This window comes from Peromyscus leucopus, chromosome 2 (genome assembly GCF_004664715.2).
Source record: "Peromyscus leucopus breed LL Stock chromosome 2, UCI_PerLeu_2.1, whole genome shotgun sequence".
In the NCBI taxonomy this organism is placed as follows: Eukaryota; Metazoa; Chordata; class Mammalia; order Rodentia; family Cricetidae; genus Peromyscus; species Peromyscus leucopus.
This window is the reverse complement of record NC_051064.1, coordinates 15,808,247-15,824,442: the sequence shown is the minus strand read 5'-3', so window position 1 is coordinate 15,824,442 and position 16,196 is coordinate 15,808,247. Positions and strand designations below refer to the sequence as shown.

General features: G+C 41.7%; 1 protein-coding gene across 1 annotated transcript in view; it reads right to left on the bottom strand.

Annotated features, from left to right (window-relative positions):
• Necab1 (N-terminal EF-hand calcium binding protein 1) overlaps positions 1–11,888 on the bottom strand; it is a 154,632-nt gene extending 142,744 nt beyond the window's left edge. The window contains exons 1-2 of the mRNA XM_028871618.2: positions 11,640–11,888; positions 3,536–3,560 (exon numbers count right to left, since the gene is read on the bottom strand). Of these exons, the coding sequence (XP_028727451.1) occupies positions 3,536–3,560; positions 11,640–11,738 (124 nt within the window). The 5' untranslated portion in view covers positions 11,739–11,888. The remainder of the gene's footprint in view (positions 1–3,535; positions 3,561–11,639) is intronic.
• Positions 11,889–16,196: the final 4,308 nt, after the last annotated feature.

Here is a 16,196-nt window from a genome sequence, read left to right as displayed (position 1 = left end):
CTATTAATAATGGGTAGAAGTAGCTACATATTAATCAAGGGTGAAACTTGATTAAATAAATTCACATGGTTTGGTTTCCTCTTTAGATTTCAAGGTCAAATTGTTGATAATGACCTTGTTGATAATGACCTTCTTACAAATACACAGAGGTCAGAGCCACCATTTATCCACCCTAACCAATCGCTGACAAGCACAGCAGTGGATCTGAGCAAGTGCATATCAACAAGAGGAACTGGATGCCGCTATTCACCACTAGAAGCCTTTTCATTTTGCTTTTTACTAAGTTAAAGAAAATCTTTTGGCCCAGACACAGAGCAATAAACACCGTATGATCTTAGTTATATGTAGAATCTGAAAAATGTCAAACCCATAGAAACAGAGAGTAGAGTGCCGGTTGCCAAGTGCTGGGCGTAGGAGAAATGGGGTGATGTTGTTAGAAGGATACAAACTTCCAGTCATAAAAACGAGCAAGTTCTGGGGACCTGCTGTGTACTACGGGTGCCGATGAATGTGTTAATCAATTTGGTGCTACCCATTGCGTAATGAGTACATACAGCCCAATGTCATGCTACAAACAGTTAATACACACAATTCTATTTTGCCAATTAAATATCCTCAAGTAAAAATTGCAAGTAAAATGTTTTTTACGAATTTGAAATATGTCTGTGTACTGCTATCATTTTCATTCAGGCCATGTGTGAGGAAGCTTCTTCAGAGTTCTGCATCTCTGGGTTTAATTTTGGGCTTTGGAGATCAAAGAACTGGTAACTCCCCTAAAGCAACACTATTTTCAAGTCTGTCTTTCTGCTTAGGATCCTAGCCTGTGATTTAAAAACAACAACCAGACCAAGAACTATCTCTTCAGGACACCATTATTATAGCTAATCCCTAATCATGTACTTTCTCCCATTTACCCAGCAGCTTCTCTTCTATGTCAAACAGAGTCCAAATGCTAATTCTGTCCTCTGGCAGGCAAACTCTCATTCTGCTTATTGCGTCTTATCCCTTTCATTATTTCAGCACCAATTAAGCTGTCCACACGGGTCTCCATCACATGAGAGTCTGTTACCAAGAGAGCAAATACACATAATGGCTGCTGATTTGCAACTATAGAATACAATAATTAGATGGTACAGAAAGATGGCTACTTTTTATCTTCTTATATACACTAGATCACCCCCCTCTACTTTTCTTTTTCAACTCAGCGTAACTGGTAAATAGCCTTATATTTCCTCCCCACCCAATCCTGCTGTAGGAGACATTACCGAAAGGTCACCGGTTGCTTCGTATAGCCAAGGCCTCACGACACAAAAAGAGCTCACAACTTGGAAATTAAGTTGCTGTTGTGTGAGAAGCACTACACTAGAGGTTTTACATCATCTCATGTATTATTTACAATGATCCTGACATACTTGGAGTCACACAGAAGAAGAACTGGGATTTAAGTCTAGACCTGCTAAACTCCAAGCTTCCTCCAAGTTTACACCAAGAGTCAGAGTGAAGAATAAGGTAGAGAGAAGGCACAGAGGAATGGACAGATCAAAGCAGTGTATCGTGGGCAGAGTGTCTTCATTAGTAACTTATTAAGCAAATATCCACTAGTGTAAGAGTATGCACTGGGCATAGGGTCGATGCAAAAGACAGATTTCTGCCCTAGAGAAGCACATTTGGCTAAGGGAACTGGAATCTCGTGGGATCAACTTCAGCCCTTCACTGTGATGATCTATATATGTGGAAGGGTTAGGAACTCAGAGAGTGGGTGGGGCCCTGCAGCATAGGGAAGACTTCTTAGGATACAATGCCTTTTGAGTGAGACCACATGCAATATGTATACATTCTCAAGCTTCGTACAGTGGAATGTCATAATAAGCCATGGTTAATGCAGGCCTGTATCATGGAGGTGAGCAAATGGAGAAATGCTCAGGAAACTGTGTATTTCAGAGGACTGCAGGGTAAACACAGGCAAAGACTGTGAGAGGTTAAGAGCAGGAAGAAGGTGGTTTTGATCACATGGTTAAAACCAAGCACTAGGAAAGGGAGTGGGGAACAGAAAGGAATCACATTGGGGGAGGAGTTGTTGGAAATAAGGGAAATGGAACTGGTGAACAGGTACTCTGTGTAGCATAAACTATGAGGTTACTTTAAGCCTCTAAATTCATTCATGTGAATTGATTCATCACATGATTTTTGTTGTGAATATGGGTTGTGTTAACTGGATTTTAGTATGATTGTAGAACATGATAGTTTTGATAGAAAGCAGAGTGATCGATAAAAAGGTAATATCAGGACTTGATCAGAGTTGTGAGATCCAAGGAAACAAAGCTGCAACCTGTAAGAATAAGGAGGTTCAGGTGAGAGGGCCAGGTATATCAGAACAGCAGGCAGGTGCTGAAATATACAGCAGCTATATAAAGACCAGTGTGCTGTGGTACTCCGCGCCACTAGGGCCAGATACCAGGCAAGGTGCTAAAGGATCAGATACAAAAGCATCCTCACTTCCATATTCAAGAGTAATGAAATGATACAAGTGAATAAAAGGCATCCCTGAATTGGTGATATAACAATTGCTGCAACATAACTTTAAAGAAAATATTCTGATGGTCAGACAGAGGTTTATGTTATCGGACTCCAGATCCTTTCTCAGAACTCCCTGGATGGACAATTAGGTATTGGGAAGAAAGGTGTGCAGTGTCAGAAAAGCTCTTCTGGATCTGGATGCTTAAGGACAAACACAAAAACATGTTTTAATGGGCATATCTGACTGCAATCTTGCTTTGGAGATAAGAAATGAGATTTCCAGAATGGGAAAGAAGTCTTTGTATCCTGAAACCGTCAAGCTACTCTTACTAGTAATATAACTGTAGTGAAATATTTCAGTAGAAGAGACTTAACAAGCTCTGATTCTATGGGACAAAACTTCTGGCAGAATCAAGGACTAAAAAAATACTTATAAGCTCATAATTGGACTTATCGTAGCTGCCTCGAAATTTCCAGGGCAGATTTTTATTTTTGGTTTGTCGTCTCTCACTTCTCTGTCTCTGTGGATGAGTTTCCCGTGCCTGAGATGGAAGAGTAACTCCTACTGTTTCCAGGCAGCTCTCCCAGGGCCTTTGGATTTCCTTAGGCCACTGTGAGATCAGTGAACTAGATGCTGGTACCAAACAGGTTTACGTTTAAGACGTTTTCTAGCTTAGAACTCTAATACAGACGCAATACACTCTGTCAGCTCAGTACACTCTGAGTTGAAGCTGCTATTGCTCTATTTTTTTTTCAAGCATTAAAGGGAGAAGTCACAGCCCAAGTATGACAACACTCCTCACTTCAAAGGCATAAATTCCATCTTTCTGTCAAATTTGAGTTCATCTGCCAACTTCTCATGAGTATCTGAAGCTCTAAACTTGATGAAAATGATAACTATGGCTAAAACTGTATTTTACAGGTCAATTTCTAGGACTTTTTACTCCTTTGCTATTCACATAAGACAGTCTAAAATATAATGAATTAATAAATAGAAATTATAGAATTTTGGACTTACCATTCTTGTCAGCTCTCCTCAGTATCTGGAAAGAAAAGAAGAAAATTTTTTATCATATTTTTTGTCTGTGCTGGGGCTGTAGCTCAGTGGCAAAGCACTTACCTAGCATATGTGACACCCTAGGTTCAATCCCCAGGATTGGCAGGGGAAGAAAGGACGGTTTTTGTTCCTAAATACTGCACTGAATGCTATATTTACACGTAATTAATCTGTCATTAAACAAATGAAACCCCAATGTTAAATGAATGGTTAATATCTGAAATCTTCCTTTCTTAATATTCTACTACCTGGAAGTAGCTTAAATGTCCATCAGTAGGTAAACTGATGAACCAAGTGTATGATCAATACAGTAAAGAGCTAGCTGGCAATTTAAAAAGAATCAGTTATCAAAAATATTTTGCATGTAAAAATTTGGATGTGTCTCAAAATAATTAGGTTGAGTAGAAAACCTAGACACAAAAATGCCTAAGCATAATTCTAGGTATATACAGTTTTTAAATGCATAGTAACATTTAGTGACAGAAAAAAGATCAAAAGCTGTCTAATAGTAGTCAAGGTCAAGAGGTATGGATTAGAAAAGTGTATAAGGAAACTGTTGAGGACAATGCAAATATTAAATTATCTCAAATTTAATTGTTTCATTGTAGAGGGCATGAGGTCTTTGTGCTCATAGATAAGCAATAGAGAAACCAGGAATTTTAATCACTCAGGGGTATGGTCTCAATGGAGGAAATAAATACCTGTTTTCTACCCAGAATGCTAGGAGTGAGTGTTGTTAATGACCTGGAGACCTTTGTTATCTGTAGAGCCAAATCCCCAGAATGTTTATCCCAGACTCACCCTTTCTAGTCCTTTATATGTAGCTTCGTTTCTCAGTCAATTGAACCCATCTTCAGAGGAGATGCCACATGTCCTTTACAAGCTGCTCACCTCTATGCTACCTCTGTCAGAGAGAACACCAGATCCTAGGCCCTTAGGCTATAGAACCTGTCTTCATGGTAGAGGTCACATGTACTTTTCAAAAGAGTTTTGATGTAGTTATACCTTAAGCTTTATTGTGTGCATGGGATTGGGATAGTTGTTACTTGTTACCAGGAAACTTTTATCCAAAACTCTACTGTATTTGGATATGTCTAAAATAAACTGGTCTGATGTTGGACTCTACAAGTCTGAACCGGGTTTCCATTCTTGCCTCTCCTCAGCTTGTTTGGTTGCTAGCCATGATGCTTGCAGGGACTCTCACATTTCATGTTAAAACTCAACACACTTATATATTAAATGTATACACTTTAATATAAAGTAATTGTATTTCAATAAGACAGGAAATTAAAAACAGAAAAGAAAAATAATAAGTGATTGGCAAACAAGAGCCCACATAGCTCTACTATGTCATACTTGGCTATAGTAATGTCATCTTGGACCCTCTTTAAGGTGTTTTGATGTACAACAATTGTTTGGCCATCTGGTGTCCATTACTCAGTGGTAATGATTTCTAATTATTCCCTGAGAAACTAATCTTTCTTCTACTCTTGGTTTCTATGTTTAAGGGCTGGGTGAAGCATGTAGGCCTGACAGTATTACATTGTTCGGACAATGCCATTTGATGGGTCAGGAGCACCTTAGTGCTAATGAATAACAATCCACGCTTGAGCAGTTAGGAGAAAGATACTCTTTGCTTGCTTCTGGATTTAAACCTGGAAAGATATAGGCAAGGTATGCCCTTGGATGTTATGTTATCATATATGCTGTGGGTTGAACTGTTTTCCCCTGAAAACAGGTGTTGAAGCTCTAGTTTCTTAGTACCTGTGAATGTGACCTTATTTGGAAGTGGGTCCTTCATGAGGTGGGGGCCCTAATGTGATGACCTTATAAAGAGACAGTGATTTGAGAGACAGGCACAGAAGAGGGCTCATGACAGCCTGAGGTGCTGGAGTGATATAGCTACAATTCTAGAATGACTGGAGCCGACGCTGCCATCAGAAGCCAGGATAGAGTCACAAAAGATCGCCACTCTGCAGTCTTGGGAGAAACATTTCCTACCAACTCCTTCACTATAGCCTTCTGGCCTCCCCAACTCTGAGGTTTCATGAGTTCTTACGTGCTTACGTGTAAGCCACCCCATCTGTGATAGTTGCTATAGCCTTTTTCTGAAATTAATTTAATTTATAACTTAAAACGAATCAACACTCCAGAAAGCTATGTTGAGAGATTAGAAAAACCAAGAGGCACTTTCTGAGGTCCTGGCTGGTCCCTAAGGAGACAACCCCATCTGTTTATACAAAGGCCAATACACTATTATACATTTAAACCTTAAACGGGTTGTTTCCTTCTGTTAGGAGCAATTAAATGAACCCCATGTGATGTAGGTACCTGCAGAAAACTAACTGGATGACATAATGCGTTTCATACATGCCCACAGAGAATGATCCTCTACTGCATTGCAAATGCAAACTTGAATTACATGGAAAGAGCCCTGGAGGGTCTTGTTTTCCTGAGCAAGCTTTAATTATTGATGAATAACTGGAACTATCCTTGTTTTTAGATTGGCACTTCTTGGTGAACAGTTTAAAACACAGTCTACTTTTTACTACTACTTTATTACTATTTTTAAAATTTTCTTCATTTGCCGGCCAGTGGTGGCACACTCCTTTAATCCCAGCACTTGGGAGGCAGAGCCTGGTGGATCTCTGTGAGTTCAAGGCCAGCCTGAGCTACAGAGTGAGTTCCAGGAAAGGCGCAAAGCTACACAGAGAAACCCTGTCTCGAAAGAAAAAAAGAATTCTTCATTCTATTATAGGAAAAGTAACCTCCTTTCATTCTTCTGACTTCACAGAAGTGAGGTATGGATAAATCTACTCTTCACTAAGATGTTTTCTATTATAAATACCACATTATTCTAACAAGAGTCTTCCATGGAACTTTCCCAGGAACAGATGGGTGTCACTCTAACCATCAGACATAAATGGCTCCTCTGCTTCATAGAATAAACTCAATTACTACAAGAGGATGACTTCACGATAGGAAATATGCTCAGAGTAGACTGACACAATATTCTTTTTGCTGCTTGGAGTAGTTGCTAGTGGAGACTTTAATGATCCATTCTTCCACTGAACCGCTTCTTCCTGACTTCCAAAATAAAAAGCTACAGCCAAGTCAGGGAAGCAGGAAGCACATCCGGTCTCTTATCTCTGATTGGCCCTAAGGTTTGGCTTTTGAACCCAATTGGATACTCAAGAAATGACTAGAATAGAAACAACCACACCTTAAGGAGTTGGACCCAGGATTTCCACCATTTCGTTGCATAAATAACAACCGGATGTAGCACTCAGGCTCTGAGATGAAATTAAAACAGTAGCTCATGTTATTAAACTCTTGTAATTATGTATGGATAGAACTGCCTTTCCTGCAAATTTTGCCTCAGAGCTCACAAAGTAATAAAAAAAAATGCACTGCAAATGAAAATGGACTTTAGTATGCAGTGTTACCACAGTCAGCTAATCCTAACAGCTGCCCTCACTAGAGGATAGTAAATAAGTTTAAATATGTCCAGACAGGACGCTTAAACACAAGGGATACTGCACATTGCTATAACTTAAGGATTATAGTACAGATTCTTTTCTTTTTAACCTCCAAAGATACTCTTTGATGTTCATAAGTGAAATTTTTTATTTCTCACTTTAAGTTACTGAGGACAGACTTTAAACATAAATGTTATCTTGAAAGCATAAGTCATCATTTACTGAACTAACACGTGCCTCAGGCCAGAATTCAGGTTAAGATTTAAGATAAGATGGGTTATCAGTCACTTGGCAGGGTCCATGGGAACCTGGATGTTCAACAGAAAAGTGGAGCTCACACAGAGCATCAACTATACAGAAATAAAGAGCTAGGGGATGAGCCCTGGTGCACAGGCCTGGGCACTCAATAGATCGTTTGGTACCACACCACCGCCTGCTCTCAGGCTGCAGGGAGGTTGGCACTGGAAAGCACAGGACTGAAATGTAATCAGTACATTCTATTCCATTCTTCTCAGTTTTGCCCTGGGTAAGTCCTGTGTGGAAAAACATGGCAAAAGCCACTTGTCTAGCCTTTTACTTGGCATTTTCCAAAACGGACAATCTCATTCAAGCAACCCAGTGTGCATGTGTGACTGGGCAAGGCGGGGGATCTGTGACAAAAGCAGAATTCAGTCATAGTATCATGGTGTCAGAAAACCCCGTCTGCTCTCACAATCCTCCATCCATGTCATCTCTCCTACAAAGAAGTATGTGCCGAGCCTCGGAATTGAACATGTCAGAAGGAGAAGCTAGTACTCATTTTTGCTTGTTTGTTTTGTTTTTACCAAGTTCTGACCTTGCACGCCATGTGCCTTGCACGGGTTGACACACTGAGATGGAGAAACAATGAATGTCAGACCGTAAAGCCATCACTCTTCCGACCTTCCGGCCTCAGTCCCACTCTACCAGTAAAGTGAAGAAGGCCCTTTTCCTTCTCAATCGAAAGCAATGAGAGGCTGGAGGTGTGGTCCAGAGGTAGAACACCTGCCTAGCACGCACAAGGCCCTGGGTCAGATGCCCAGCACTGAACAAAAGAAGAGTCAAAGGGAACTTATTCAAAGAGGGCAGTGCCATCGGATGAGCAGAGATGCAACTCATTTCCTTTGGAATTCCTCTTGTGTCAGGAACAGAATTGAAGATTCTCCCCCACTGCACAGTAGCACAATAGATTAATCAAAAGAGCACCTGACTGCTCCAGGGTCTCAGATTTTAAATGTGACTTTATTGTCCATTATCTGGAATAAGGGAACTTGGGGACAAGTGTAGTAGTGGAAAAGGAAGCGGTTGTCAGCTTTTTGATCCTTTTGTGTTGCTGTGTGCTGGAGCCAGTTCGGGTCCTGTCTCATGACTCACAGGTGTGCACTGGGTAAACATGCCCAGCAGCAATGTGCCAGCGTGTTTGGGCACCAGCACTCTGTAGAGGTCTTCAAAGTCTCACCCTCAGTAGGTATTCACAAGTAGTTACCATAAAGTGATATGTAGTTCTGCCTCCTTGGGGGATGTAATATAGATTATATTTATGCAGTTCCTGTATTAGTTTGTATAAACTAGAATTTAGCTACAGCTGTTTTTGAATTGAGCATGAAGTACTGACATGCCACAGAACTTCAAATGTATATTGCATGTGCCCTTTCTTCCTTTATTTTCTAGACCATCACCCCATAATGACAGCAGCCTTATCAGACTCATGGCAACTGCTGTGTGTAACATAAGAAAAACGAAAGACAATGACTTACAAAATCTGATTTTCACGTTCATGTCAACCATTTATCTCTAGTTTCTAACCAGCTTGCCGAGTCAAGTCATATTATCAACAGTATCCTCAAATGACGGTTCAATTTCTCTAAGAAGTCTAAAGATCGACTGTTTCAATGATACTTGAATATAAATTCAGTTATCCCAAAATTTGGAAATTAGTCTGTGAGGTGCAAAAGTCCCACAGTGGTTCCATGTCTTTTCTAGTACAGGCAATACCTACCACCTTCTCCTTATGATTTTAACAGAACTCAGACAGAATACCTACCACCTTCTCCTTATGATTTTAACAGCACTCAAACAGAATACCTACCACCTTCTCCTTATGATTTTAACAGAACTCAGACAGAATACCTACCACCTTCTCCTTATGATTTTAACAGAACTCAGACAGAATACCTACCACCTTCTCCTTATGATTTTAACAGAACTCAGACAGAATACCTACCACCTTCTCCTTATGATTTTAACAGAACTCAGACAGCAGCCATTCTTAGCAATGCTACTAGAATATACTAAATCTAATCAAAGCAAGTGATGTATTTATGTTTCACATTTTGTTTTTGCTAAAAGCAACAAGATCCAGAAATGAATAATTCAGAGATCCCTAAATAACCAATTCTTTTTCATGTCACACAATTCACCAGAGTGTTAGATTTTTTCACAAAATAACTCAGAAATGTGTAAACAACTTATTTTCTATCCAAGAAAAAAATTCAACTGCAGTTAATCTTTTTTTTTTTTTTTAGACTACATTTCACTGAAAAACAAGCATGTTCACGCCTCTCCTATGGAATCAGGTGGGCTTTTTTTCTTCTTCTTCTTTTCAGTTCTAGAAATATACATAAGAAGGCAAGGGAGCTCTGTCCAAAGATGAAAGTTCCATCAGGACAGGGCCCTTACACTGTTTATAGAACTTGGGAACAACTGTGCGAATATTTAATAAATGAGATTTAAGTATTGTTTTAGAAAACTGACTTGAGCTGGGAATGGCGTCTGTCAGGGTGGCTGACTCTCTTCTTGTATAGTTTCAATTCGTTCCTCACCAGAGCACCACCGGGAATTGTTAGATGCATAAGACAAAAAAAAAAAATCACAAGGTAGCACTCAGTATCCTTGGAGGGCAGAGCAGAAATCAGGCCCCAATGGATGAAGGTCCCACTTGACCTCAGAATTCACTTCTTAGGAGATTAGTTTTTTTCCTCAAGGCTCTGGATGAGCAAGGCCCTGACTTCCTCCGACCTCAGGGATTGTCTTCTTATGGCTTGTCTTTACATTCACCCAGCTTAGCTCCTCAAGGGCTATGTCCTGAATGACAGGGCATGAAGAAATAATACTAGCTAATGAAAGCATCGACTGAACCTATGTAAAGATCATTTTTTTCCCAAGAAGAATAAACCATAACAATTTGGTGCAGCAAAGGTGGAAATCAGATACTTGTGTTTTCGAGGGTAAAAATGTCTGGCTCCCAAAGCCCGAATCTTGTGTTGGAACTGCATGGTGATGGAGAAGGCTCCAGGAGCTGGAACTGAGCCAGATCAAGTGGCTTCCACAAGTTTTAATTATTGTTATGTACTTCTCTGCCAATTAAAAGAATCTAGAACATTCAAGACAAAAATGAGGATTCCTTGCTTCTCTCTCCATTGTCTTCAAAATCTCTGACTAGCCCTTATGATACTAGTATTTGATTGCCTCACATCTCCATTTTTCACAATCATTTGGCCTCTGGCCCACCTCCCACTTGCTTGGACTTTAATAAGAAATGATGGCTTGGAGAGGGGAAAGGCAGGGACAAGCAGGGCTCCTTGGCATGCTTTGCCCATTTTCCAACATGCTAAACAAGCAGCGGCTAGACCTGCCCCCACTGAACCAGACACTACCTGCGGGAACAGAGTGAATTTGACAAGTGAGCAGCCGCAGGAGAGCCAGAGCCCAGAAGGCATGCAACCCAGGGACAAGAAAGCCAGGGAACCTAACAAGGCAGCAGAGTGAGAAAAAGAACCGACACAGCAGAGGACAAAGCGAAGCAGAATCCAGGAGCAAATTAAGATCTAAAGCTGCTATAGAGGGAGAAATGACAGCACACGGAGAGAAAAACAGCCCAGAAGGAAAAGAAGGACCATGTTAAGAGACGCGGAGGAAGGAAGTCAATTCCCAAGCAAGGAACGGGACCAAAGGGAAAACAGTCCAAAGCTAGAGGAGAAGGCAATGATAGCAATGACAATTTAGGCTCAGGGGAAGAGAAAAATGGGGAACGGAGGGAGCATCAAAAGGAAAAGAATCATCATCATTAAAGAGACCTTGGCTACCGTTGTAAAACGAAAAGCAAATACGTTCAAAGAAATTGTTTTTGGAGGCAGCTGGGAGAGGTTGGAGGGGCATCACAATTTCTAAGGCTTCATCAGCACTCCCCAGCACAAGTGGGGGTGCCTATCAGCAAACTGGGCAGCAGGCATGAGCCGGGATCAAGTCCTATACTGCCCAATGGAGATTTCTGTTTCCATCCCTGGCAGAAGCCTAGGCTGCTGGGAAGTCGAACTTTTTGGTCTCCCATAACGCTGTGTAATCAAAGCTGCAAGTCTGGGACAGCTCTTTTTACAAGTTGGGTGGCGGTCCTTTCTCTGACACTTGCCTAGGGTCCCTCTGGGGTGGGATGAGGACAACGGACAGGAGATAGTTTGGGTAGAGGTCTGAGCTTATAACACCAGCAGCCATCGGCTGCGCCCGACCCCTCCTCTCTCACAGGGGGGTGATGCCTAAGGTGCCCACATAACTCCTTCGTCTATACTTACGTCGAGGAAGATGGACATGCCCTTGGACAGCTGCAGGGCAGAGCTGAGCTCTTCAGAGGAGTTGTTGGAGGACGGCGATGTCTCCCGGGAATCCTCCATCCTTTGGAGCCCCGAAGCCGACGGGCGGAGACCGACTGGGCGGGATGCAGCGGCTCAGACCTGGTGCTGTCTCAGCTGCTGCCTCCCCGCGCTCGGATGCGAGTGGGTGTTCGCTGGGCGCGCGCCTCCCTCCGCTCAGCGCGGACTCTCCTCCCTCTCCCGCCTCTCGCCTCTCGGCTTCAGCACGCTGGCTCTCACCGCCCCCTTCCCACGAGCTGACTGCGTCTCACTGGGGATCCGACTCATCCCTGCACTTAGCAACAACGTAGCTCCCCTTGCCTGTGAGCATTTCCTGACTCGGGCACGCCCTTAGCCTCAAGCTAGAGGTAATCCTCTGGGACCCTGCCCACCACAGGATACCTTGCAGGACAGACCAGACAAGGCTTTGTCCTGAACAGGCAAGGGGCGAGGTCAGAACCTCTGGGGCGGGGAGCGGGGTCATGAGTGGAAAGAAGGAATCTAAGTGGTGGAAGCAGGACTCTGCTTGACACCCTGGTCCCGGTTCCTGGATTCCTCTCAGGAAGGGATGAATAGTTCAGTTTGGGATTAAGGCACTGGGTTTGGCGATCTGCCCAAGCCTGCTTAAGTTACCTTGTTATCTTATGACCCAGCAAATCGCTAAGTCTTTAAACTTCAGTTTTACTAATCTGTAAAATGATCATCTTGGTGGTATTTAGCTCATAGTTCTGATGTTTACACGTGGTGGCACTATCAGGGGTAGGCTGAGTCAAGCCAGGCACATCACAGACAAAATGTAGGGAGATAGCCTGCTCTCCTTCCGGGGATCCTGGCCATTTGCTTTCCAGCATTTTGTATCCTGGTGTTTCCACGTTGCAACTCCAGCCCGGCTCTGTATCTAGTGTTTACAAAGTATGAGTTTGGCTGGTCTCAACACTGGCTGTACGTTGGAATCATTCAGAGCATGTGCTAACTTCAAAATGTCGCCACAACCACAGATAAATTGTCATTTTTCATTCAGGTTCTCTTCATTCCTCAAAGACTGTGCTTTCTGAGGCAGGGTGCATAAAAGGCCTTACAGCTGCACCTTCCCAGTGGAGTATTTACTTGTTCTAGTAGTCAGAAACAGAGAATTTTGGTGATTGAGCTACCATACTCTAAGAAAGCCCAAGCTATGTGGAAAGGAATATGGAAGTAGGTGTCTGACTGAGGTCCAACTGAGCAGGGCCTTGATATCACCCCAGCCTAATTATCAATATTAGAATGATCCGTAAAGACACCTCCATATGACTCCAGCCCCCAGCTCCTGAAGACACTCCTAATAGTCTGAGCCCGAATCCCAGACATCAAAGATACCCAGAAGAATTCCAGGACAGTGCTGCTCCCCACAGAACTTGAAAGCACAATAAACTATTCATTAGATTTTACAAATAAGTTTTAGCCATCAGCCTGGAGCATGTAGCCTAAATAAAAAAGTACCCCCCCACACCAATATATATATATATATATAAATTAAGGCCTGTACTTCACTTTCAGACTCAAGTTCAGCTAGCATGTGGTTGTCACTATATATGTATATACAGTGACATATATATAGTGATATATATATATATATATATATATATATATATATATATATATACACACACACACACACACACACACACACACACACACACACACACTCAAGCAATCCTGATGAGCCCCTGATTAATAAGCACCTAAAGAAGAAGAGCTGTAGAGATTAGGCTGACCCTAGTGAACTCAGACTGTGAAGTCCAGGGACAGAGAACACTGAGCTTTATTAAGTCTAGGGTCAGAAAGATGAGACTTGATTAGGGAAGATATTGATTGGAGCTGAGCTTTGAGGTCTATTAATCTTGCATCTTTCTGTACTTATACCTTATTAACTGCAAACTTCCTTATCTGAACAACTGGAATAGATTTGTTCCTTTGACATTTGCATATGGAAAAGAAATTGAAAATCATTAAAAAGTCTAGCCAGCCCTTCAGAGAAATCCTGGTCATTCAAACTGCACAGAAGCAAGTGGGATGCTGATGATGAATGCTATTGAGTTTACAAAAACATCATATTTGTGCTCACTATTGACTGAGGAATATATTTTTTGTCAATAAGTACAGCCTAAGTGTGGACTCTCTAAGTTGTATGGGTCTTTCGGCCCTTAAATTCAGCCTTGTGAGTATAATAGGCTTATGCTAATCCCATGGGAACAAGCATGGATGATAAAGAATTTTTTTATTATAAATAAAAACAGGAAAGTAATCCATCACCATTGTTCAAAACTAGAGAACTAGCTGTAACACTCCAGTAAAAACATCCCTGTTTTTACTAACAAGGCACGACATTTTATGTACCTGTGGCTCTCCTTATGTCTTCAAAGGGGCTGTCAAGAAGGAACAACAGCAGGCTGAAGAGATGGCTTAGTGGCTAGGAGCCTTTGCTGCTCTTGAGAGGATCTGGGTTCATTTTCAAGCATCCAGAAGATGACTCACAACTGTCCAGGTCCCCCACATGGTGCACATGCATACGCATTCAGACAGAACATTGAGACACATAAAATAAAGATAAATAAAAAGAATAGGAAATGTAGGGCTGGTGAGGTGGTCCATCCAGCACAGGTACTTTCCATGAAATTCTGACTGAGTTTAACCCCATAACTCATGTAAAGGTGGAGGAAGGAATGGATTTCACAGTTGTCCTCTCACCTCTATAGGGAGTTCACAACACATGTGCCTGAACATAAAACACACACACACACACACACACACACACACACACACACACACACACACGTGCACACATGCACATGCCCACAAACACATATGCACACACATAAGTTTAAAAGACTACATGTAAATTATTAAAAAATCTGCTGATGTTATTTCTTGTGGTGATATATTGTGTACCCCAATATATTGTGTTCTCTAATAAACTTTCCTGGGGATCAGAGGACAGAGCCAGCCACTGGATTAGACATAGAGGCAAGACAGTGGTGGCACACATCTTTAGCCCTAGCATTCAGGAGGCAGAGATCCATTTGGATCTCTGTGAGTCCAAGGCCACATGGGAAGAGAGCCAGGTGTGGTAGCACATGCCTTTAATCCCAGCAGTAGTTAGCCATAGAGGTCTAGAGGTCTGTACAGACAGGAAGTTATAGAGCTGGGAGAGAAGAGGAAAGTGATGTAGCTGGGTGGAGAGAGGAAGTAAGATGGCGGGCACAGAAAGGTATATAAGGCACCAAAATACAGGAAGGTTTCCTGGCAGTAAGAACTTGTGGCTGGCTTGTTCTAATCCTCTGATCTCTCAGCTTTCACCCCAATATCTGGTTCCAGGGGTTTTTTTTTTTTTATTAATAAGACCATTTAGGAATTTGTGTTACATCTTTTTTAATGATTTCCACATGAATTATATTATGCTACAGCTGACTTATTTTTATGATGGGTGTAATGTTCAAGGAAGACTCCACTAGAAATGGATGACAATTAGATTCTCATTCACAGCCAAATTCAATAGGCTTTACAATTGGTAACCAAACATATTTTTAGTTTTCTTTTTATCTAGACAGTGAGCATTTTGAAAACTGTTTTCACACATCGTTTTCCTGAAACACAGATGCCGTACTGCTGTGCATAGTATCAGTTGCAGACAGCAGACAGCTGACTGGAGGGAGGAAATGTATCGTCTTTCCAACTTATCTGTAGTGAAGGCCTAGGAAGAAAGAAAGCAAAGGAGAAAGGAATGTAATTTTAGACTATAGCTCTCAGACTTGCTATAAGACTGACATGAAGGCATCTGGAGCATTTCAGCAGATGATGGCCATGTGGAAGTGTATTGAATTTCAATCCATCTCTGCCTTATGGAGGAACTATTATCTAAACCATTTTAGAATGCCAGGGATCTATTTTATTTATACGTTAAATCTAGGTAGTGCTATTCTTCAGAGCAATGACTCAGGACCTTTCCAGTCTGCTTAATGGACATTCTGTTGCTCTGGCAACCTCAGATCCAAACCCACTTTTTATCTGGGGACCTAAACCCAGGAGGTGTGTTCTGAAAACAGGCTGGACTCACATCCTCCGTACAATGGAATATGATTCCACTCGTAGAATCTAGTGTAGAGATTGAAATGTAGGCTTAGGTGACAGGGTGCTTAAATCTGTATCTATATAGGGAGAGGCATTTGTTGATTACAATGGGCACACAGAAGTGAGTGCAGGGAGGCCACAATGCTGGAAGAGTTCTGCAGACAACCCAATTAATTTAAAGAAGGATTTTGTGAATGAGATTTTCCCCTGATTTCTTTCCTGGCAATTGAATTACTTATATTTAGAAAAACCACTGATTTTCCTCTGCTGATTTAATGTTCTGCTACTTAAGTTATCTATAAGACCTAAGAGTTTTCTGGTAAAAGAATAAGGTTCTTCTGAATGTATGATCTTGTCATCTACAAATAGGGATAATTTGACTTCTTCCTTTCC